This window comes from Macaca thibetana, chromosome 6 (assembly GCF_024542745.1).
Source record: "Macaca thibetana thibetana isolate TM-01 chromosome 6, ASM2454274v1, whole genome shotgun sequence".
NCBI lineage: Eukaryota > Metazoa > Chordata > Mammalia > Primates > Cercopithecidae > Macaca > Macaca thibetana.
In genome coordinates, this window is record NC_065583.1 from 59,075,387 (window position 1) to 59,098,681 (window position 23,295).

General features: G+C 40.1%; 2 protein-coding genes across 7 annotated transcripts in view; both read right to left on the minus strand.

Moving 5' to 3' along the window:
- Positions 1–23,295, minus strand: part of SNX2 (sorting nexin 2) — a 488,692-nt gene that overhangs the window by 333,026 nt on the left and 132,371 nt on the right. The window lies entirely within an intron of this gene.
- Positions 8,981–23,295, minus strand: part of SNCAIP (synuclein alpha interacting protein) — a 147,018-nt gene continuing 132,703 nt past the window's right edge. For 5 of the 6 annotated variants that reach the window (XM_050795535.1, XM_050795538.1, XM_050795537.1 and 2 more), the window contains 3 exons: positions 21,826–22,897; positions 20,434–20,504; positions 8,981–9,559 (listed from right to left, as the gene is read on the minus strand). In XM_050795535.1, the coding sequence (XP_050651492.1) occupies positions 9,475–9,559; positions 20,434–20,504; positions 21,826–22,897 (1,228 nt within the window). In that variant the 3' untranslated portion in view covers positions 8,981–9,474. The remainder of the gene's footprint in view (positions 9,560–20,433; positions 20,505–21,825; positions 22,898–23,295) is intronic. The other variant, XM_050795540.1, reaches the window with a different exon arrangement.

Sequence of the window (23,295 nt, forward strand, 5' to 3'; positions counted from 1 at the left end):
CTGGGCCTAGGTAAGTCACAGCAAAATGGCCCTAAAATCAGAGGTGTGATTTTTCTTGGTTGTCAAAGAGTTTGAGTCTGGAAAGGAACAATATCTAGGCATTCACTTGGAATGTGGCTATTGTACATATAAGCAGAAAGAAGGATTTTCCATTCTTTTCTTATTCCTCTAAAGCTTAATGATTAATTGCTTCCTGCTGGAGACTTACTACAATCCAGCAGTTGTTGGGAATGTGACATCCCAGAATTTTTCTTGCAGCTGTATGTGCAGGTCCAGAGAGACGTGGAGGTCTGTAGCCAGGATGCCAGTAACACAGTCAGACAAGATGCAAATAGAATGGTTCCCTTCTTGAAGTCTTTACAGGTTTTGGAAATTGGCTATGACAGTTAGTCCTACATGTGTGCTGAAAAAGGCAACCACCAATATAATGACTAGTAACTTCTCAATCTAACTTAATTTTACTCCCTGTACGTGCTATTTACTGCCTGTAACTAGTTTATTAAAATTTTAAGTATATTTATTTTTAAAAGTACATCTCTTTCAACATAGATGAATTTAGAAAATCAATGCTATCAACAACCATAGATAACAACTTTAGTAATTTGTTTGTTTCTTGTGCTAAATTAATGTAAATATGGAGAGTGATTATGTGAGAGAGAAACTTAAGGGGAGAGATGAGAAGTATGAGTTCTTCACCTACAAACAGCAAAATTTTTTTAGTAAGAGACAAGAAATGTAGGAAGAAAAAAATTGCAGGGGGCTTAATGTAAAGTAGAAGTTCTCTTCTACCTCTTATTAACCTTTATTTATTTATTTTTTTGAATGCAGATAACATATTTTAGCTGTGCTGTAGGGTGAGTCTTCCTCAATCACATATCACCTGCCCCCACTCCACTAGCCCCTGTCTTCCTCCCACCAAGCCAAAACCTGGTCCTTGAACCTGGAACTTATGAGGCATAAGCGAACAGAAGATAGCTCTTTGTAATATAACTCAAGTTGAGAAAGGAAATAGACTCTTAGCATAAGTTACAGGAGACATAGATATCAGCACTAAGTTAATCTTTGCGGAGAGGAGAGAAGGCCTGTGCCACTGCCCCCTCCACTTATAGGATCCTAAACACCATCCTCACCCCAACCTACCACCCTACCCAGCAGGGGAAGGAGAGAGAGTAGTGAGAAAGGCCAGCCCAAGGTGAGGGCTTAACCCAGGAGGAAGAGTAGGGGGAGTAGAAGGATGAGGGTGAGGAGGAGGGTCAGGGCAGTGTGTCAGTTCAGGTGGTCTGAGAAGCAGCCCTCCGAATGGGACTGAATGTGCAAGAGATTTATTAGGGGCCTTGCTTCTGAAGGATAAAGGAGGAGGGTGCAGGTGTAGGCAGCAAAGTCCTTCTGATACTATGAGAGTGGCTCTGAAGGAGGACTGGGTAGGAAGAGCTCGAGATCGCAACACATTCAGAAAAAAATTTAGCCAGGTCAAGGGGAGTCCCAGACCACAGTTTGCCCTTGGAAGAGTCTCAGGGTGGGAGGATATGCCCGGGCTCTCATCCCTCTGCTGTGCTCAGTCACTGGCCTTGGGGTGAGCGCACAACACAGCTAAAGGTGTCCCTACACCAGGCTTTCTTGCAGAGAGCTCTTAGCGGGGTAATTCAGGGCTGCCATGAGGAGGGGTACGTTGCGCTGACGCGGAGTGCTCCTTGGAAGGACTCTCAGGATCTAGGACTAAGGCCCTGGATCTGGGTCAGAGCAAGGAGACGAATTAAACAGAGAACTCCCTTTTGAATCTCTGCCCACCGGTCTGAAGGTTGGAAAATATTAAGGGCTGTTTGACTCTTTTCCAAGATTCTCTGAGTTTGACAAGCTACCAGGAAGGCCATGTGGCTGTGAACATGTAGTACTATGCTCCTATCTCTGATTCTCATTTTGACAATCACATTACATGTGGACATGGGCAGCCAATTACTGCATCTGAGTATATATTGGTCAGCCTCTATTAAATGCAAACCTTACAGGGCACCTGCCTCGCCTCAGCCAAACCAAAAGTGATTTCTCTGTCCTCTCAGCTACACTGAGTCCCTCCACACATATTGTTTTTTGTCTTGCACTTTACATATTCGTGTACGTGATTTCTCCCAGTGTCCATAGACAGTAAGCAACTTGAAGATAACAATTATCTTACACTTTGAATCAGCATTGCCTTGCACACACAATTGGTGTGGACTTACAACGTCAGTTATTAGGTTGGTGCAAATATAATTGCAGTTTTTGCCATTAAAGGTAATGGCAATTATGTTTGCACCAACCTAATAAATAAAACAAATGGGCAGGATTTGGCAGATAGAAAGGTATGGTGGAAAAAACATGATGGAAACATTTGTATTTATTTCAGCCTACTTATTCTCAGAAGGTCTTTAAAATAGAAGACATAGATGTGTTACAGCCATTAAAAAGGATAAAAATATAAGAACAAAGGAAGAGGGTGGAGTTGGAGACAGATTGTTATACTAGAAAAAACTAGGCTAAGGATTGCTACTGAGATTAAACGCAAACTTTGCTGTTGACCTTTTCCTGGCAAGCAAGACAAAAAGGGAAAATGCGAGTTATATAAGGTTCTTATTAGCTAATAAAAAGAAGCATGCCAGTTTTTCCTATAGAAGCATTTTTTTTTCTCTAGTACTAACTCTAAGAGGAATTTATTTTATGGCCCCTTATAGAGCCATTCAATTTTTAAATATATGATGGTTTCAATAAGAGTTTTATAAAAAATATATAGAAACTTTTTCTATATGACTATTTCTTATATTGATTTTTGATAAATGCCATAGTTTATAGATGACATTTCTATGGAGACTTAGGGTGTAGTTTAACCATCAGCAGTGAAATTAATTTGAGCCCATAGCTTTTGGAAGGACCCTGGAAATGGTGCATTTCAATAATAATGACCACAAAATTATATCCAAATAGAATATAACTTTGGCTGCATTTCTTTGAAATTTGGCTAAATAGTTCTGTTCCGGTATACACATTTTGATTGGACATTGGGCTTTCATGATAGTTAGAATAGTCTAAATTCCATATATGTGTAATGACCCAAAATTGATTCCAGCACATCCTAAACTAACATTAGTAGAAATCACTCTGAGGGATGTGAAAAGTATTCTAAAAAACCTCTGGTTTATAAATCAGTTTAAGCACCCAACCCAATTAAACAAGTTTCTTTTGTACTCTGGGACTTCTTCAAGATATGAACATGCTAATATATCATTACAGACTGGATTCCCTGGTAAGTAGACTCTGATCTAGAGATTAATGTGCAGGAAGTTTATTATAGATGGCTCTTGGGATCAACATCTATGTTAAGGAAGAGAAAGAGGCTGTGTCAGGTAGAGGAAGAAGTTGGGACAAACCCATGGGGGAGGTATGAAGCTGGGATGGCTTTCTGGGGTTGTCCGAAGTTATGTTAGGGGCTGGGTCTACATACCTGCACATTGACCACTGCTGGATATGGGCTGCCCAGGGAAAGGTTGTGCTCTTGGGCAAGGTGACTTTCTTCAGCCAAGGGCAATTCCTGGAGAAGGCTAACACCTGAAAGCTCTGGGCCAGCAATACCACCAGCAGCTGGGGAACTATGTCCTTTGTCTCCGAAGGTGGGACTTCACAGTGTATGTCAGGACTTTGTATGCACTGTTTGCCAAACTAATTAGCAAAACATACATTAATCCTGGAGAACAGCCAAACATCCCCTAGTCCTAGTGGTAAATAGAATATGATCTGTGAAATGCTGCTTTATTCTAGTGGTTTATTCTTTATTCTGTCAACTGAGTACCTCAGTTAGGTTGTATATTTGGCTGCTCCTACCAGAAGACAGATATCAGTGATTTAGTCAATTAGGAGAGTTTTTTTTTACTCAATAAGTAATATGTACAATTCAGGGCTCACATAGCTGCACAAGGAACTGGGTTCCTTATTTTCCTTTTTTTCCTTTTTTTAAAGAATCTGACTTTTGTCCTTATGGCCAAAGAAGCAATGCTGTATACCAGGGTAGTACAAAGGGCAAAAGATGAGTGCCAGGTAAGCTTTGACCTCTACAAGATTTTCTAAAGCCCCACTCTACAAATTCCACATCCCTCTCATTGGCCAGACTGAGTCACATGGCCATTCCCAGTTTCAAGGGCATCTGGGAAGGTAATTTTATCTGGGAACATTTAACTGTGTTCTCTTAATCAGAAGAAAGGGAGAAAGGATATTGAGGAGATAACTAGCATTTTCTACCACAAATAATAGAATTTAAATTCTTCTGCCACTGTTCCTAATTGGCTGAACAACTGTGAGAACAAATTCCACAGAAAAAATATACAGTTATAAAATACATATATGAGTATAACATCATGACAGATCACTATACTTCTCAGATTTATTCTGTTTAATTAAGACTTTCCACATTTCATCAAAAATACTTCTTATGAATTTATCGCTAATTTACACTTGGGGCAGAGCTGTGTACATGGTAGGCATTCAGCATATGTGTGTGTGTGGTGTGTACAAAATAATATATTTGACATATAACAGTGTCCTATGCAACAAGGTAATAAAATATCATATATCTTGGTGGTTTATCAAGAGGAGCCCCTCCAGTAGCAGCTAGGAAATGGTATTGAGAGGTGGGGTTTGGTCTTTGCTTTGAGTGTGCTTTGTCTTGGTTATGCTACTGCATAATGAGTAGTTTCCTGGTGATTTGACTTCTATAAACATTGATTTTAGGAAATTTAGAGAAATATTTCATAACAAGTGAAAACCTAGCTACATTATGATTAAACATAAAAGTGTACTGACCCTATCCTGGATTGAAAAATTATTGTTGTGTCTTCTACCTCTCCCCTCCAGAAAAGAAGCTTCACTTTCTATAATTATAGGATTTACAAAATTTCCAACATGTGAATTACAACATGGAACATGATTTTCAAATTGCATACACATTACACACACTCCTTTAAAACACAAAATAGGTTCTTCTCCACATTCTAACCCAGGTTTAGGGATATACTACTCTTTCTTTCTCTTTGAGGACAGGGTATTTTTTGCCCATTCTTCTCAAATATTTTCTCAATAGACAGTTTACAGCATCACAAAATTAAAAGTGGAAGCCATGGTGAATGCCAGAAGATTCTGCATTTGAGCATGCTCCCAGCCGATGCCAGTGCTGATGGGTTCTGATCACATTTTAAGTTAGCAAGGTGCTGGTTATAAAACTTAGGTGCACAAAGAAGTGTTAAGTATTTGAGGTAATGGATATACTAAGTACCATGACCTGATCGCTGTAAATGATATGGTTCCAAACATTACTATGTACCCCATGAATATGTACAATTATTGTTAATATGGAAATCCTAGTATTTTTTCTTCTCCTTCTTCCTTCTTTCCTCCTCCTCCTCCTCCTCCTCCTCCTTCCTTCTTCTTTTTCATCTTATTCTTTACAAATATTGATACCTGGGTTCCACCACAGAGAGGGGATTTATTTGTTGGGGGTTTAGCTTGGGTATCCAGTATTTAAAAGCTCCCCTAGGTGGTATAATATACAGCAAAATTTGGGAATCACTGCTATAAACTGGTTGGAATAGTTTTTTTCCACAAGTCTCTCCAAATGCACAATTTGGTAGACTTATCTATCTTTGTTCCTCCTATGGCTGATACTAACTTCCAGGTCTTTTTTGTTCAAATGGAATGCCTAGCACAGGGCCTCATTCTTTGGCATGGGTTGAATCACAGTGTGTTGAATATATTAGCATATGGGATGCTTGTCACACTCACATGCTCTGGCAAGAAGGGAGAAGTGACTTGCTTTTCACTGTAAACCTGGTCCAGTACACGTCTACTTACTGCAATTTCTTTGCCAGGTTTCTTCCAAGGAAGATCCCATATATATAGGGTTTAATGATTTTGTAAACAGAAGGCAGAGAAGAGAGAGAGAAAAAAGGAGGGGAGATGACAGCAAAGAGGGAGGGAGAGGAGAGAGTAAGGGAGAGAAGGAAGGAGGAAGAGAGAAAATGAGGACAAGGAGAGAATAGAAGAAGACTGGGGAGGATATGGAAAGAAAGATGGCTGTAAGTTGTTAGTAGATACTAAACACCATCTGTGAGAGGTGATACTAAGATTCTGTTGAGATTAACAAATTTATGGTCTCATTAGGAGACAGGAATCAAGTGCTTGAAAAGTTATATAAAACTATGCAGTAGTCAAAGAATAAAGGGAAATAATACTGAGACAACATAACATAGTAATGACAGACCTATCAGCCAGTAAGAGTTATGGGCCGTAGACAGTGTGATCTCCATTTTTTACAAGGGGCAATGTACCAACTCTGTTGCAATAATTCCTTAGGCTTACTTAGCTCTATTAACTTAATTCAACATTAAGGATATAGGTGGCTGCTGAAGAAAAAACATTTAATCTAGTTTGTATCAAGGAGTCTTTTAGGGAGTTATTTAAATATTGATAATTATTTCCTCTAGCTTGTACCATAATTTTGCTTATCATTATTCATTTTGAGAAAAATAATTAATTCTCAATGTCTTACTTGACGGTATCTTTTGAAAGCCTCATCCGCACTTCCAACTCTGTGATGCACATCTAGAACTTTCTTATTTGGTTTGAAGTCTTGATACTGTTTTACAAGAATAAATAGTGGGAATTCAATCCATTGAAAGTGGTGACAGTTTGGTATCTTGTTATCTTTTCTAAGAAACATTCCTAATTTGCTGTGTTGAACTTTGGTAATATAAGTCCCTTTAGTGACATAAAAGAACCCAGTCTTTAAAAGATACTGACAGATGTGATTGTTTTTTACAATGGAGCTGAGTTTCCTACTCTGCTGCATGTAATTAGGCATGCAGATAGAGCTTTACTCATTTTACTAGCCCAATGGGCGGCAGTTGGGACAGGGGCCTCAAAGCTCTGCTCTCTAAAAGGAAACACATTCTTGCTTTCTTTAACATGTTAATGCGTCTCAATTTCTAGAAAAAAATAAATGAGTTTTCTGTGTTTTCATTTAAAAAATGGTGGACAAAACTAAGTTTGTGGTAAGGAAAACATCATTTGTACTAATTTCAAGCAACCATAGGTATCGATTTCATAAGGAACTTAGTAAAGGTAGGTACATGTATAATTTAAGGGCCATTATTTTTAGTATCCTAGCAACATCATTAAACAGAATGCATTATCAGCCCAGATTTCTTGGGCTGATCTGAATCTGCTCAACTTCCCTATTTTACCTTTTTTATTCTTTGCTCTTCTGTACTCAGACTGCAGAAGCTAAAATGCTAGTGTCACTGAACAACTGAATTGCCAGTGTTTTTTCTAAGTCAAAGTAACATCTCTTTCTTTCAAACTCTTGAAATTTTCTTTGCTATGTTCAATCAGGAACTCTTTGTGGCTTATGAAATCTCTGCCTAGCCCCCTTCATCTTTCACATTTAAAAACACAGTTTAAGAAGAAAACTGGGATGTCTGGGAGACAGAGAGCACTTACCGGGTCCTCTTTCTTCGAGGCTTCATTTTGGCCAAATCCCAAAGGTTGGCTGTGTGACCTCACCATCACCTCCTCTGCACTAAGCAGAAAGAAAACACAGGAGTCTACATTTCACATGTGCTTGCCATAAATTCTCTGTTAGAATCTCAAGCAATAGGACAAAGTAGTGAAATATGAGGAAAAAATCAAAGTGGGTGGATAAGGCCAAGGGGCATAAATCAGAGTGAGGGCATCTCGTTTGAGGAAAAGACCAGGTGATAAATGAAGGTTTACACATGGCACCAGGCTCTAACAGTAGCAATTCACAGGACCCAGACAAGGACACAGCACATGGAATGAAATTCATAGACACGTTGCTCTGTAAGTTTGAAAGGAAACTTCTTCTCCTCGATGTGCACGTAGGCCCGTCTTGCCCTTTCCAGATTTCTTGGGCAGGGCAATGCCCCTTGTCTGAGATCAAAGGGCTGTTAGAAGAAGAGCTGACACCAGAACTCATGCTTCCTGTGCGAGTCCAGCACTTAGCGCACTAGGGAGACAGCACAGTGTAGGATCATCAGTGTAGTGGGGATAATAGGCAAATACGTATCAAAGCCTAGTTATGCGATTTACTACTAGTGTTACCTGTTACCTGGGAACCAGGTCTTAAGACATTTCAAACTTTTGTTTTCTCATCTATAAAATGAAAGTAGTAATATCACCACATAATACTGTCTGGTACATAAAAGGCACTCAGATATTATTAGCTCCTTTTCTACCTAATTGCATCTCATCAAGCCCAAGTTTGTCAGATGACCTACATATGCAAGATTATCTCTTAATTCAGTGAGTTTATCTGCTCTCTGCACCAGGATACAGGAATGGTTCACATTTGACTGATTTGGCTGCAGTGACATTGCTAGTAACTATAGTAGCATACAGTGTTCCCTCCTACTGGTAAGAATGCATTCTACTTTTAAACTAAAACTTGACAGGCCTCTTATAGGCCATGCCAATACTTTGAAAATAAAACTCTTGAAGTTTCAACAGAAATATATTTTTACATGATAGAAGGAAGCCTTCTGGAACTTACTGCTTACATGGAGGGAGAGAGCTGCATCAAGAATGGGGCTGTTATGAACTTGGGCTCCACACTGTCTCCTAAAGGGATTAGACAGGTCTCATAATGTGTCAGAGGCAGAAAAAAGTGACCCAAGAAGGGGCTAAATCCTTAGTTCTCCTTAATATTTTCCCATGTCAACACTGAGATTTGAGAAGGCAGAAGGAACTGACTTACTTTATATACTTGTCTGATCTTTTAGTACTTAATGAAATATAGAACGTTTTATTTGACCCCTATGGGAAAACCGCTAAACTGAGCAGTTTGTTCCTGAAATCAAATACCAGCAGTCAAAATACTTGCAAAGTCCCTTAGAAATCAGAACATCACAGATTTGTTAGAAAGTAGGTGCCCCAAGCTTATAGGTGGCTGTTAACATTGTTTTATTTCCTTTATACAAAAGTAGAAATGACAGAAAGAACACTCTTGACATAAAACAATATCACTGACCTGATCTCATGAAGGAGCTGAGCCAAATCTGCCCACATTACGGGGAAAGGGAGGTTCAATCAACATTAGCAAATACTCATGCAATTGATGAAATATAAAATGGCATCAGTGGTTTGGTCAACGTCCTGTGGGTAGGGTGAATCAATCTACTCTTTAAAAACATACATTTTCCCAATCATGCTTTTAAACAGCATCTTTTTTTTTTTTTTTTAAAAAAAACACAAGTTATATATACAGATATCACCCCAAAAGGAATCTTTTACAGTCTACTACTATAAATTTAAGGCATCCTGATATTCTGTTCTTCTGCTGGTGAGGCATTGTTTTCATGGTTCTCTTTCCATAGAGGATATCCAGAAATTTCCACTAGTGTCCAAAGGGCATCAGTGAGAGAAAATTTAAAAAGTGATTTACAACAAGAGTTCTTTTGACTCTGGCTCAGCAATGTGCTTTATGCTGTAGGATTTCTTCATTTTTCTATTGATGTCATTATGCCTAAGCAGAAGAGAAACCACAGGCCAAAATTAGATAAAACTATGGTCAAGTTACAAGACAACACCACTAAACAGCTCACCAAAAATGGAAATTATCCTCATACAAACCACACTGAAGAACACTTCATTCCAATACGCAAATTATTCTCTTTTCATATAAACCACTCTTTAAACAATGAAAGCAATAGTCATGTAATAACACACACTTACTAAACACTTTCTAACTCAGCTATGGAAATAATTTCTCAACCATACTGATTGAAATACAGGCATTTTTACAGTCATGGGAATTTTATCAGAGTTAAACAAGATAGGAAGTATAGTACTGTTGGTTGAGTATAAACAAAATATTTTTATTTTATTTAGATAGATTCACTGGTGACACTTTTATTCTCCAATAAGCTTGAGCCTTAAAAGTTTAAAGAAGAATGCTTTTTCTTTGGGGTGTGATTACTGAGTCATAGCATGTTGAAAGATCATAAGTAGATAAATCTATGGGAAAAAGAAAGCTAAAGAACAATATGCTCCTTTTCCCTCAATACTGGATACCTAGTAAGTCTGTGGAAAAAGAGTACAAACTTGAGCCAGGGAACAGCTTTGCTTTTCAAATAAATTTTCCCCTAGGCAGGTGCAATCATTTTCATGAGGTATTAGTCCCATTCTGGGTGTAAAATCTTCAGAGAGGAGCTATCTTCTGAGGGTGGAAAAGGCCGCATATTACTAAATTACTTCTTGTTGCTACACCAGACAAAAACACTTTCTGGTAATGATACTAGCTATTATGAGACCACATTTGGATGCAGGAGAACCCCAGGCGTGGCTCCAGAGTCTCAAAATTGTGCTTACTCACAAAGACCATGAAGCCTATTTTCAGTGTGCTGGAATATATTTGATCATCATCATCATCATCATCTGAAAGTTATAATTCTTATTTTTATTTTCCCTCTAACTGGAACTTTAGAGAGCTGTCCATGGGCAAGAAAGGGAAAGAGAAGAAGGTGAAAGAAAAATCTAATTGGCTAAAAGATGTGCTAGAGATTCCAATTAAACATGATGGATTGAATACGCACATTTGTCCTCCATATCCTGCAAAATAACACTGAAATAAAAGAAATTAAAAAGACACAAATTTAGATGAATAAGGGAAATGGGAGGAGAGGATACAACAGACAAAATGTCAATAGTATTTCAGAAACAGAAAGGTGGATGAACATTTAGAATTGGTTTAGCAGAGCAGAAAAAGCAAAAACCCAAGCTTACAGTCAGGGAATCCAACTAACTGATCTGCACTGCTGCCAGATGCAGGAATTAGAAGCACCGTGTATTTCTGAAGATGATAGCAACTATGTTAAAGAACGAAGAAGCTCTCTGTACACTAACACATAAAGTCCTCCAACATGTAAGGTGAAAAAAAGCAAGAAACAAAACTGTGTGTAGAGTATGATGCCTTTATTGTAAAAAGGAAGATAAAGATATGCATTTGTATTTGACTGCAAACATTTAAATAAGATTTGCTCATAAAACTCTACAAAAGCCAGGCATGGTGGCTCACACCTGTAATCCCAACACTTTGGGAGGCCAAGGCAGGTGGAACAGTTGAGGTCAGTAGTTTGAGATCAGCTTGGCCAACATGGCGACACTCTGTCTCTACCAAAAATGCAAAAATTAGCCAGGTGTGGTGGCTGTAGTCCCAGTTATGGAGGCTGAGGCATGAGAATCACTTGAACCCAGGAGGCAGAGGTTGCAGTGAGCCAAGACCACACCACTGCACTCTAGCCTGGGTGACAGAGCAAGACTCTGTCTCAAAAAGAAAATAAAAAGAAAAAAAAAGAAAAAAGCTATAATGAAGGAAAAAAGAGAAAACCAGTAAAGTGATATTGGAAATTAATATTATTATAGCAGAAATAAAAAATTCAATAGCAAAATTGAAAGGCAAAATTCAGTAAATATATTAGAGATTCAAACTAAAAAAATCAAAGTATGGATAAATAGAGAAGAATCATTAGAAAATCTGAGGATCAGTCCAGTATGTCTAACATTAGAATAAGATGATTTCCAAAAGAGGGAACAGAGAAATTGGAGAAGAGAAAATTTTCAGAGAAATTGTACAAAACATTTCCCAGAATTGAAGTACTGAGATTGAAAAAGCTTGCTGAGTGCCCACAGTCCAGGAATGAAAACAGACCCACATCATGGCAAAGCATCAAAAAATCAAAATTTTGGAGATAAAGAAGAAATCATAAAATCTTCCAAGCCATCAGCAGAGAAGAATGGGGCTTCTCAACAGACACATTAGAAGCAAAAGAAAATGAAATGATGTGTTCAAGATTCTGAAAGAAAATAATTTACCACCTAGAATCCTATACTGAGTCAAACACTCAATCCGGTAAATTGAAGGTATTTCCAGACTGTCAAGGTCTCAAAAAACTTAGCACCTATTTACCTTCCTTGGGTGGGAAGATATATGATTGAAGCATGAGAATCAACCAAAAAGAAAAGACAGGCTCGGGAAACAGAGTCTAAACAGGAGAGAAGCAAAAGGAATTCCCAGGATGATGTGCATGACAGACTCTGGGATGATAGCTGTGTGGCAGTGCCAGGAGGCAGCAGTGAAGATGGGGGCAGGAGGGGGGGTGTCCATGAACAGAGAGAAACTGACAAACATCTGAACTGTCTGAGGGTGCTAAAAGATGGTTTGGTTTTCAGCAGAGTGTTTAGAAACGCATTGTAAATTAAGAAACCAAAATTATTTCCATGGGAAACATAAAATTGAATGAGAAAGAAAATATAACACAGGACAACACAATGAATGAATCCTTGTGATTAATATTTAAATAACCACAATGATAATTAACACTGAATACTGATTTAGCTCTTTAGAGTGATACAACTATACTCATGGGGGTGGGAGGAAGAGGAAGTAGGAATGTGTACATGTGTGTAGTTGTGTGTGTGACAGAGAGAAAAGAGAGGGAAAAAGAGAGACAGAGAAAGAGAGAGCAGGTGCAGTGTTGCATTGTTGGATGCTAAAATGGAGCTAGACACATTTGGTTCATTGTTAAAAACACGGATTTAGGAGCCAGACTAACTGAGTTCAAATCCTGGCTCCACAATCTATTGCCATCATTACTATGTAACCTTGGGCAAGATATGTAATCATTCTATGTCTCAGTTTCCAATATGCAAAATTAGGATAATAATAGTATCTGCTTGGTTGGGTGGGGTGGCACATGCTAGTAGTTCTAGCTGCTCAGGAAGCTCAAGTGGGAGGATCTCTTGAGCCCAGAAGTTAGAGGATGCTGTAAGCCAAGATCACACCACTGTACTGCACACCACTGTACTGCACACCACTGTACTGCAGACTGAGCAAGATCCTGTTTCTTAAAAAAAAAAAAAGAAAAAAGTATCTGTCACATAGTGTCATTGAGAAGACTAAAATAGTAAACATGTGTAAAGTACCTGAAATATTCTCTGGGATACTGTACATGCTTTGTAAGTGTTTATAAGTGCTATCATTTTGATTTTCTATAGTAGAATGCCAATAGATAACAGGGATACTATTTGAAACTGAAAATATGTATGAGCTTGTTACTTCCAAATAGAGAATACTAGAGAAAACACCTGAAGGAAAAGCGAGTGGTCGATTCAAAAGAGTGAGGCTAGGGAAGGGGGTGGGTTTGGCACAGGGCACATCCAGTCTTTATTATAATGCTAATACTACTCTTGTAAGTATCTATATCACTTTAACAATAAATTTAAAACAAAAAATTTAAAAGAAGGTTTCGGTCATAGGCTAAGGATAATATAGTTTAGACTTTGACGGGCATTTCCGCTTTAATATAAGAGGTGCTGTGGTCAAAAACACTAAAATGAGCACTCTTTCTGCAGGACAAAAACCCGTATGATTAGAGCTAAGTCTGTACCAAGTAAAATACTAACTTGAGGCATTTATCTGAAAAATACCAGGATAATTCAATCCTCCCTGAACCCTTCAATTACCTAATCCCAAACTAGCAGTATGCAAAGAACAAAAGTGCTTGGGTAATTCTGGCATGAATTATTCAGATAATTTGCTGCTCCTCTATTTCATTTTTGGATTTGAAATCACATTCTGAGTGACCAAAATTGGAAAGAAAAAACCCTTAAATTTAAATAACAGTTTTTCAAGTGTTCTAACTTGCTGACTCATCTAGGCATGGATCGCATATTTCCACAGTCCATGGTGACTAGACAGCAACTTACAGCATCCATGTAGAATGGTCCATGGCATGCACGACATTTCTGCTGGTAACCAAAACAGGGAAACCTTGCTATTTTCTGTGATCTCCCTCAGAGTTTTGACTGAGAGCACATCTATAAGTATCATCTACTAAGAAATGGGATTCTGGTTCAAGGTATGAACACTTGTATTTGAAGTGCCCAAATGGAAACTCACTGTGGGTAGGTGGACTTGTGACCAGAAGGCCAATATTGATAAAGAACACTCCATTTTCCCCTGCTGTGGGAAGACAGGCTCAGTCTTTTTTTTATTTATATTCTTCTTTCTTCTTCCTCTTTTCCTCTCTCTAGCTCTGCCTCTCTCCAAATATCTATGAAGTCTCTATCATGCACCAGGCACCAAGCAAGACGCTGGGAGTACACGTGGAGTCCAAAGGTGCTAATGGGGGTCGCTATTTTCATGAAGCTCTTAGGCCTTTCACAGAGTTTGCCATGTTTTACTTGAATCCTATTTTAATTCTCTCTTGATTAGGATCTCCCTGAGTGAAGGAACCATGCCTTATCCTGGCAGAGCAAAATGTGTGACTTAGAGCTGAAAATGGTTGCAAAGAGTGGCCTGGCCATCCAGGGATGTGGCATTAGGAAGATTGTCCATCCACGCTGTCATCAGCGTAGCAACGAAGAGCACCAGTGGCTGGTTGGGGGAGGGATACTTCGTGAAGGCACTGGAAAGTGGCTGTGTAAAGTCTCTATTTGGTGTTTTTAAACTCAACCAATCTATTGCTTCTTTGAAACTCCATCCAGCCTTAAGAGATACAGGCAGGCTCTGTTCTTTTAATGCACAAAGATGCCCCTAGTGGTGGCAGACATGTGGTGCAAATATGACATTAATAGAACATGTATCTGCTTTGAGGTCACACAATTCAAAACTGGATCTTTGGGGAATAAGGAAAGGAGGGTGGGGGTGGAAAGTGAGTTGTCCTTAGGTTTTCTGACTATCCTTAAATCAGGAGTGGCTTGTTGAAAGCAAGTGGTCTGGTGGGAAGATTTTGGTATCCAAGGCAGTTCTCTTCCTGTTATCTTCCTACTGTTGGTTCATGGGTGTTCACAAGCTCCACACATTCATTTCCTGCCTCCCTGGGGCAGTGATTTAAGAGAGTACGAGGGTCTTCCCTGCCTTTTTTATGTCTCAACTTATCGTACTTTGATACTAACTAAACTGTTTCACTGTCTTCTTTTGGTGCAATCTGCTTTCTCCTTTTACCAGTGTAAGGAGCTTATGAAAAGACACCCCATTTGTGCATCCATCTTGGGAACTCTGCCAGCCTCTATAAAGACTTTGCTAAATTGTGCTTAGACACTGGGAAGATATGATCATTCTGGCTTCTCATAACATCGACATTTTTTCTTTATACACAAGACTCTGCCTTATTGGCAACAATTTCCTGAAATTCTACTGTGCAATGGTCAATGGAAACCCCAAACCCTGGCACATTTGAAAGAAGGAACTGTCACTTAATTCATGTGATGAAATAGTTTAAGTTTAGAGCCTCTCACTTCTTCTTCTCCAAGTCATAGTATATAATGAGGGTTTTCATTCTGAAAATACTTTGAGACTATAGGCGAGGCTGAGGTGGGTGTGGGCAGGACACAGAACACAGAACACCTAAGGAAGCATGAGGAGGCAGGAAAGAGAGCGAGAGTGACAGACAGAGAAAGGGTTGGCAGGGTTGGGTATGGGGACAGAGACAGAACACTTGGGGAAGCATTGGTGGGGAGGAAGCACGGAGTACCTGGGGGTACATTGTGGGAGAGCACAGAGTACCTGGGGACGCATGGGAGCTGGGAGGGTCAGTGTTGCTCTAGGGGTTTCTGGAGCAGAGGCAATCACCCAACTTTAGGTACCTGGTTGTTGTCTTTCAACTTTTGCTAATTGGGCATGGAGCCTGGTGCCAGTAGGTTAGAAAGGCAAACAGAAAATTATACTTCCATTCAGGGCTTAGAACTTGAAACTACAGGCTGGGTGTGGTGGCTCATGCCTATAATCCCAACACTTTGGGAGGCTGAGGCAGGTGGATCATCTGAGGTCAGGAGTTCAAGACCAGCCTGGCCAACAGGGTGAAACCCTGTCTCTACTAAAAATACAAAAAGTAGCTGGGTGGTAGTGGCATACGCCTGTAATCCTAGCTACTCGGGAGGCTGAGGCAGGAAAATCGCTTGAGCCTGGGTGGCGGAGGTTGCAGTGAGCCAAGATCGCACCACTGCACTCCAGCCTGGGTGACAGAGTAAAACCCTGTCTCAAAAACAACACAAAACAAAAACAAAAAATCCATGAAACTACAGTTTCTGAGCGAAAACTCAAATGTCTATAGTGTTAAGCACCAACTACTTTACTAAATACTTTTTCATTAACAGCACTTTAACAAACTTTTCTGAACTGTTGCATTGGTAAGATTTGTCTGTCTCTGAAAGGATGCACTCAACATATATTAGACAGTGTGGTAACACACCTACATGATTGAGTAGGTTTATCATTATCCTTTCAAGAATCAAGCATATGAGTTAAAAATCATGTTAACATTTTAACGTCAAAAAATGAAAACAAGATTAAAATATGGTTATTTGATAATATATAGAGGAATGATGGCAAGGACCCATTTGTTCAGCAGCACCAAGGTCTTGTTGCACTGGCTGCATTTTCTCATCATGATTCTGGAAATGCTTTTTAGTGGGGCTGAGGATATGCTCTGGTTGGGAGCAGGTTTCAGCCAGGGCCTCACCTTTACTTCCCAATGTCTTCCACATCTTTGTTCCTTTTTCTGTTTAGTATGATGTCCTGGCACTAAGGACAGAAATGTGTGTGTGTGTGTGTGTTAGGGGTGGGAGAATGATACCCTAATGGGCACAGCAGATGACCATTACCATAGCAGATGTCATCTCACTGCTGGCGAAACAAACCAGTCTCTTTGAAGTGGCTGCTGAACAACCTTAAGATCTATGCAAAATACTTGATACCAGCTCTTGGCTCCCAATATAAAATTCCCAGTGTGGCTAATACTTTGTCAGTAAAACCCACACTAATGGTATTTAATTTATTGCTTTATGATTTTTAAGGAGTCTATGCTAACGCTGGTGCTAGGATTAGGGGTTTCCTGATGTTAACCCCTCAGGCAACTGTGCCACTGTGGTCAAAGTGGGTGTTACTGGTGGTGGCCAGGGGTTATGCCCTTTGCCTATCAGTAACTGGAATCAATGCTCACTTAGTGCCCTAAAGATCTCAGATGGACTTAAACTCTGGGAAATGAATGTTTCACTGGCATTTTAAGACAAGTAATTGCAAACATTTCCTTGGAGTTATAATAACTTAAAAACAACTTGTCCTTTATAAGATAAAGTAAAGATAAATCTGCTTGTTATAAACCAAGTTATCCTCTGCAGTTGAATCACACTGGGAAAGCTGCTCAAAGGATTAGAGTTGAATCTAATTTTAAAGGGCATTGAAAAGAAATTTAGATTCTTTGCTATCAAGCTGTGACCAATTTAGAAAAATAAATAGCAAACAGAGTCCTCACAGAGCAGACATTCTTTAAAATGTTATATTTATAGTCCCTATTTTTCCGTTATCAGAAAAAAATAATTTCTTTTAACTAAAATGGAATTCCAATGTATTCCTGGAACCAGGATCCATCGCCTCACTCTTTTCCCCAGGATATGCTGATAGGGCTATGTAGAGGCAATAACATTTCGCCCCAACTCCAACCCAATGACTGCCACTGGTTTCCAAAGTCATATCACCCTGGGCATCCCTGCTACCTGAGAGGAGCCATTTGGTGGTCAAGCAAATTTTAGGGCCAAGATATGGAGTCATTGCTGAGACACGAACACTTTAGTTCCTTTCCTTCTTGCAGTAGGGTCCCACAGACAAAATTATGCAAGCTTAGGTATTTTTCAGGCCCACATTCCCACTCCAGTCTGAATTTATCAGAGGAATCTTTATTTCAGCCAGAGAGATCCATTTTTGCTTTATCTCAGAGGGCCTAGTTCCCTCTGTCTGTGTGTGATTATGAGTGAGTGAAACATCTCCTTTCTAGCATGAAAGAACTAAGGTTTCCACTTTTTTTTTTTTTTTTTTTTTGAGATGGTGTCTTGCTCAGTCGCCCAGGCTGGAGTGCAGTGGCACGATCTCTGCTCGCTGCAAGCTCCGCCTCCCAGGTTCATGTCATTCTCCTGCCTCAGCTTCCCGAGTAGCTGGGACTACAGGTGCCTACCACCACACCTGGCTAATTTTTGTATTTTTAGTAAAGACGGGGTTTCACCTTGTTAGCCAGGATCGTCTTGATCTCCTGACCTCGTGATCCACCCACCTCGGCCTCCCAAAGTGCTGGGATTACAGGCATGAGCCACCGCGCCTGGCCAAGGTTTCCACTTTCTATGGAAACACATGGCAAATGACAACCATGATAAAGTATAGGTTAATTTACAGGGTAATGAGGGGAAGGGGTCAAGATGTTTATTTAAATACATTGAATATTTTTATTTTGGGGTTTCTAAGTATTTATTGTTGAAATTAAACTCTGTTAATAAGTAAAGCCAATGAATCTAATAGGTTCTAAACTGAGCCTTTAGAAGGACTTTTCCTTAAGCTTAGAAAGGGAAAGTGTTAACCTAGCGTCAGATAACTGAGTAGCCCCATAACCTCATTTTGTGCTCTGACTTTTGTAATCCTATTATAGCAGATGTCTCAGCTTTGTTCCCTTGCTTATAAAAAGACAGAATGAAATGTTTCTGGCAGGAGAATCTACTGTGATACTAATTGTCTTTTATACTAATTGTCTTTATCACTAATTGTGATACTAATTGCTCCTACTCCCTGTGGCTGTAGGCGCCTGGAAGAAATAAGAGGTATTCTTCCCCTTCCCAAGGAGTTTGCCAACTCTTTGTGCTTTCTTGCCTCAGAGGGTTGCTGGTAGCTTCTGTTTAAGGACAAAAGCAGAATTTTCCAGGCACCAGAAAACACATTCCTCCCAAGATGGGGACAGAGAGGGCATAGGGGTGAGGAACCCAGGTTAGGAGAAATGAAATAGAAGTGGGCTAATACCAAGGTCTAGGAGGGCAATGAGCATTTTTTTTTTTCTATTCCTTTCCCACCCCAGGCATTTGGCTCTCAGCACTGGCCAAGATTCCCTGCCTCAGTGAGACCGGAAGCAGTTCAGACACCTGGACTCTGGCAACATGTGAGCCTGACCCAAGCAGACCACTGGTGACCAGTAAATATTGAAGCTCCAAGGTTCTTCCTTTAACATACTGAATTAATGAGCCCCCTAGGGGCATCCCCTAAAATGACTGATATTTAATTTCCCTCTAGCCTGAATAAAGACTTAGAGCAGATTAAATTTGATTTAGAGAAAGAAAAAAGCAGAGTGACTTCCTTACAACTTAGTATTCCCAACTAAAATTCATACCCACAGCACACAAATACACACACACCACCACCCACCCATCCATCTAGCCACATACATGCTTTGGAGGATTTTGGAAGAGTGCTGAATGGCATACCATAATTTTTCAATTTGTTTAAATATTTTAAAAGTGATAGTCTTTTATGACTGGGTGCGGTGGCTCATGCCTGTAATCCCAGCACTTTGGAAGGCTGAGGCTGGTGGATCATTTGAGGTCAGGAGTTTGAGACCAGCCTGAGCAACATGGCAAAAACCATTCTGCTAAAATTACAAAAATTAGCCAGATGTGGTGGCACAGGCCTGTGATCCCAGCTACTCGGGAGGCTGAGGCAGGAGAATGGCGTGAACCTGGGAGGCGGAGGTTGCAGTGGGCGAAGATAGTGCCATCGCACTCCAGCCGGGGTGACAGAGCGAGACTCTGTCTCAAAATAAAAAGTGATAGTCTTTTAAAATGGGTTTACGGATGTAACTCTTCTGAAATAAACCAATTAAGGCATACTGGTTTCATCCCACAGGGAGATGACAGCTACGCTGCAGAAGGACTTTGCCCAAGGAGGTGGCCCAGCCATTGGGGACTCAATTCTCTCCTGAGCTGTGTTATGTAGTCCACGCATTTTGAATTGTAAACATCTTATTTGAGAAAGGCCCTTGTTTTATTAATGGGCACTCATAAACCTGGCTCATAGACTGAAATTGTGTTCATAATGCTAATGTTGAGAAATTTCAGAATGGCAAGGCCTTGCTTCTCCTGAGATCAGCAAAATGGTGATGAAAGGAGCTTTTGGTTTATAATCAACACTGAAATAAAATTCAAGCTCTGTTTCAAAGTTCCGATTCTGATTGGAGGCTGACTCACTCCACCATGACAGGAAATTTAATTTCAATACTTTCTTAATACTTGACTCCATTAAAACAAAGATTGAAAGCCAAAGTCAACTAGGAAATACAGCAAAAGTTTGTGAACTGAGAAGAATCTTCTGGCTGACACTGGAATAAAGCCCTCCAAGGGGGACTAGCGACCTAAGACCTAGTTACCATTACATCAGTGCCTGCTTCTACTTGGGGGAATAGTTGTAGTTTTCTTCTTCCTTGGTGTTATCCTCTGATGAAAGGTGCTCCAAGTCCATGATTTAAAAGCTCATGCAATTCAAAGCAAAGCATGTCAAGGCCGCACAACACATCTCCTAGCACCACGTACCGTGCGTAGTTATGCAGATGCTCTTCAATCAGCGTGTTAGAGGAAAGATTGATGCAGCTGCTGTACATTTCCTAGAGAGGTGCAATTAAAAATCATCTGAAAACATGCAACAAGCTCAGCACATGCACAAGCCCAGTAAACACGAAGCATGCAGGAAGACAGATTAGAGGACAGTGGCTTAGTATGCACTTTAAGGAGCATGGGCAACTGAGATGATTCTTCTTTTACTACTGAGTAGCAGAACCCAGTAAGTTACCTGGTAAAGTTTTATTTGAGTGACTTAAGTTTTGACACATTTGACTCAAAAGGTCTGGTGTTTTGGGCACAAGTATGCCTTTTCTAGCTGAAACAAACACATGATGTAGTCTTCTATAATAAGGACAATTTACAGACAAAATTGATTTATAATTTAAAATTTGGTGTTCAATTAATTAGAGAAATAATCACTAAAACTTGATTTGGGTACTGCAAAAAGAATATGGACAGTTCTTAAACCTCATTGTAATGGGATTCTAACGTTTATAGCTAATGATAAATCACAAAGATTCTGCAGCTCCACTGGGTGGTTTATCTGGATCACGTGGAGAATGATCTAGGTCATTCCATTCCACAGAGAGTTTTGCATTTTGGCTGCTATACCATTTTTTAATGGCATGGCAAGTGCAAAGCTTGCAGGAAACATTGCCTAAAAAGATGTTCATATCTCTTATCCACTGGATATAAATCACAGATTATAGTGCATGGGTTTCCAATGAAGGCAATTATAAAATGTAGTTCATGGCATACTCTGCCATCCCCTGTGGACTGGCAAGCACTTCAGGTTCCTATAGGCTCCAATCAACACTTAGGAGTCTGTGTTGTAAAATACCTATGTGGAGGTCCCTGTGGTGTATTCATTTCAAAGGTCATCCCAAAGTTGTACAGTTAAGTCTTTAGAAACAGAGCATCTATTTATGTACTTTTTAATTGAGCCTGAGAATAAACTATCACATCACATGAAGAGAACAAACTCTTCCTTGGGACAGAATCAGTGCCAATGCAGGACTAAACTTGCACTGACTGGTGGTTTCATCTTGCAGAAATGCCTCCAAGTCTAGCATCCCTAACACCTAAAGATTATGCCATTTAGGGAAATTTAGGGACCAGAATATAATCTCTTATGACTTCTTTTTTAACATTTCTCTCTTAGAATATTTTCCAAAAGAAGAGCAAGGAGTATGTATGTAACAAGACATGTCTCATTAGACACATTATTTGGCTTTCCATGCATCCCTTTGGATTTTTTTTTCTGGGGATTCCCTCAAGGTAGCATGGGCCCACAATCTGTAGTATTAGGAACAACATAATCCATTTGAAGGAAGAAAAAAAGAATAGTCTCCAAATAGCACTTACTGCCTTATTCTTTCCTTTGTTAGTGGAGCTGGCAGGGTTTCCCTTGGCATCTGTTGTCTTTCTCCCAAGTGAGGTCAAGGGCAATGTAGAGGTTTTCAGCTGGTTGGCTGCCTGGTAGTTATTATTATTGTTTTGGTTGCCACTTAGTGTCTCCATGATAGATCGAAAGGCTCCAAAAGGCCTTTTCAGTTGATCCCCTGATTCGTTACTTGTGGAGGTCCGCTGGAGAGTCCTGCCCTTATCTTTGTCTTTTTCTCCATTCAGTTCAAGGCTAGGCTGCTCCATCTGCACCACAGGCTCCTCAAAGGTGACTCTCAGTTTTAAGTTCTGAGATGTCCTGCGCTTGGAAGATGGAGACTTGAGGGCACTCTTGGGACTTGTGGCAACTTTCTGGGCAGCAGTGCTGTCAGGGTTGGGCTGTGGAGGGTCACCAGAGGGCTGGTTTGGAGGAGTACTCCCTGAGCCTGGATACTGGGGTTCCAAGTCTGGTTCACTGCTCTCTGAGGTGGGCGATGGGCTATGGCCATCCAGGGATTTGGAGGTCTTGATGCTGAAAGGAAACCTGCGTCCCCCTGATGCCAAGGTGTGTTTCTTGATCATCAGGTGCAGGCTTTCTGTGCTGTCCATACTCTCTACACTTTCTACAATGGGCTGTGGCCTTGGTCGGTCAGCCTTCCTCACTGGGGTATTCTTGGGGTCCTCAGAGTTGTTGGAGTCTGTGTCAGACTCACTCAGTGACCTCTGCATCAGCTGTCTCAGCCTGGCTAACTTCAGTTCCCTCTTCTCCAGTGGGATCTTTTTAGAATTTCTAGAGGAAGCCTGAGCATCCTGGAATTCCAAGGACAGTTTTTCCTGGGTGCAGACATTTTCTGAGATTTCCTTTCCCAATAACTGGCGTAGGATTTTATCAGAATCTTCGTCTTTTGCTTTGGGTCTAGCCCGGCTGGAGGCTGACAGGCTTCCAAGAACCTGAATCCCCTCTTGGACTCCTGGCTTGCTTTTGGCTACAGAATCATCATCTGCATCTGGGGATTTCCACTGGGACTTTCTGCAGGCAGGTGAGGATGGTGAACTAAAAAGAAGATGAAGGACATATGAGATGATTTCCTACTGGGTTGAAATGATTCAGCCACAAGTCGCTACATGGCCTTTACTGCCACTAATAATGTACAAGTAAATAAGAACAGAATACAAATAAGTACTTAATGTCTCTTCAAAACAATGTGCAAATACTCCATAGTATCAGCTATAAGGTGCCTTATGCCTTTGGCTATAACTACCATGACTACTAAATTTGTCTGTTTTACTGTTTATACATCAATTTTGCATAAATGTTCTCAGCTAATTCCATTTTCAACAAACTTATCAAGCTATATCTATATCTATATCTATATCTATATATCTCCTATTTCCACTTCACAGATGAAGAATTAAAAGATTCAATTCTCACAAAAGAGTAAGTGACTTGTT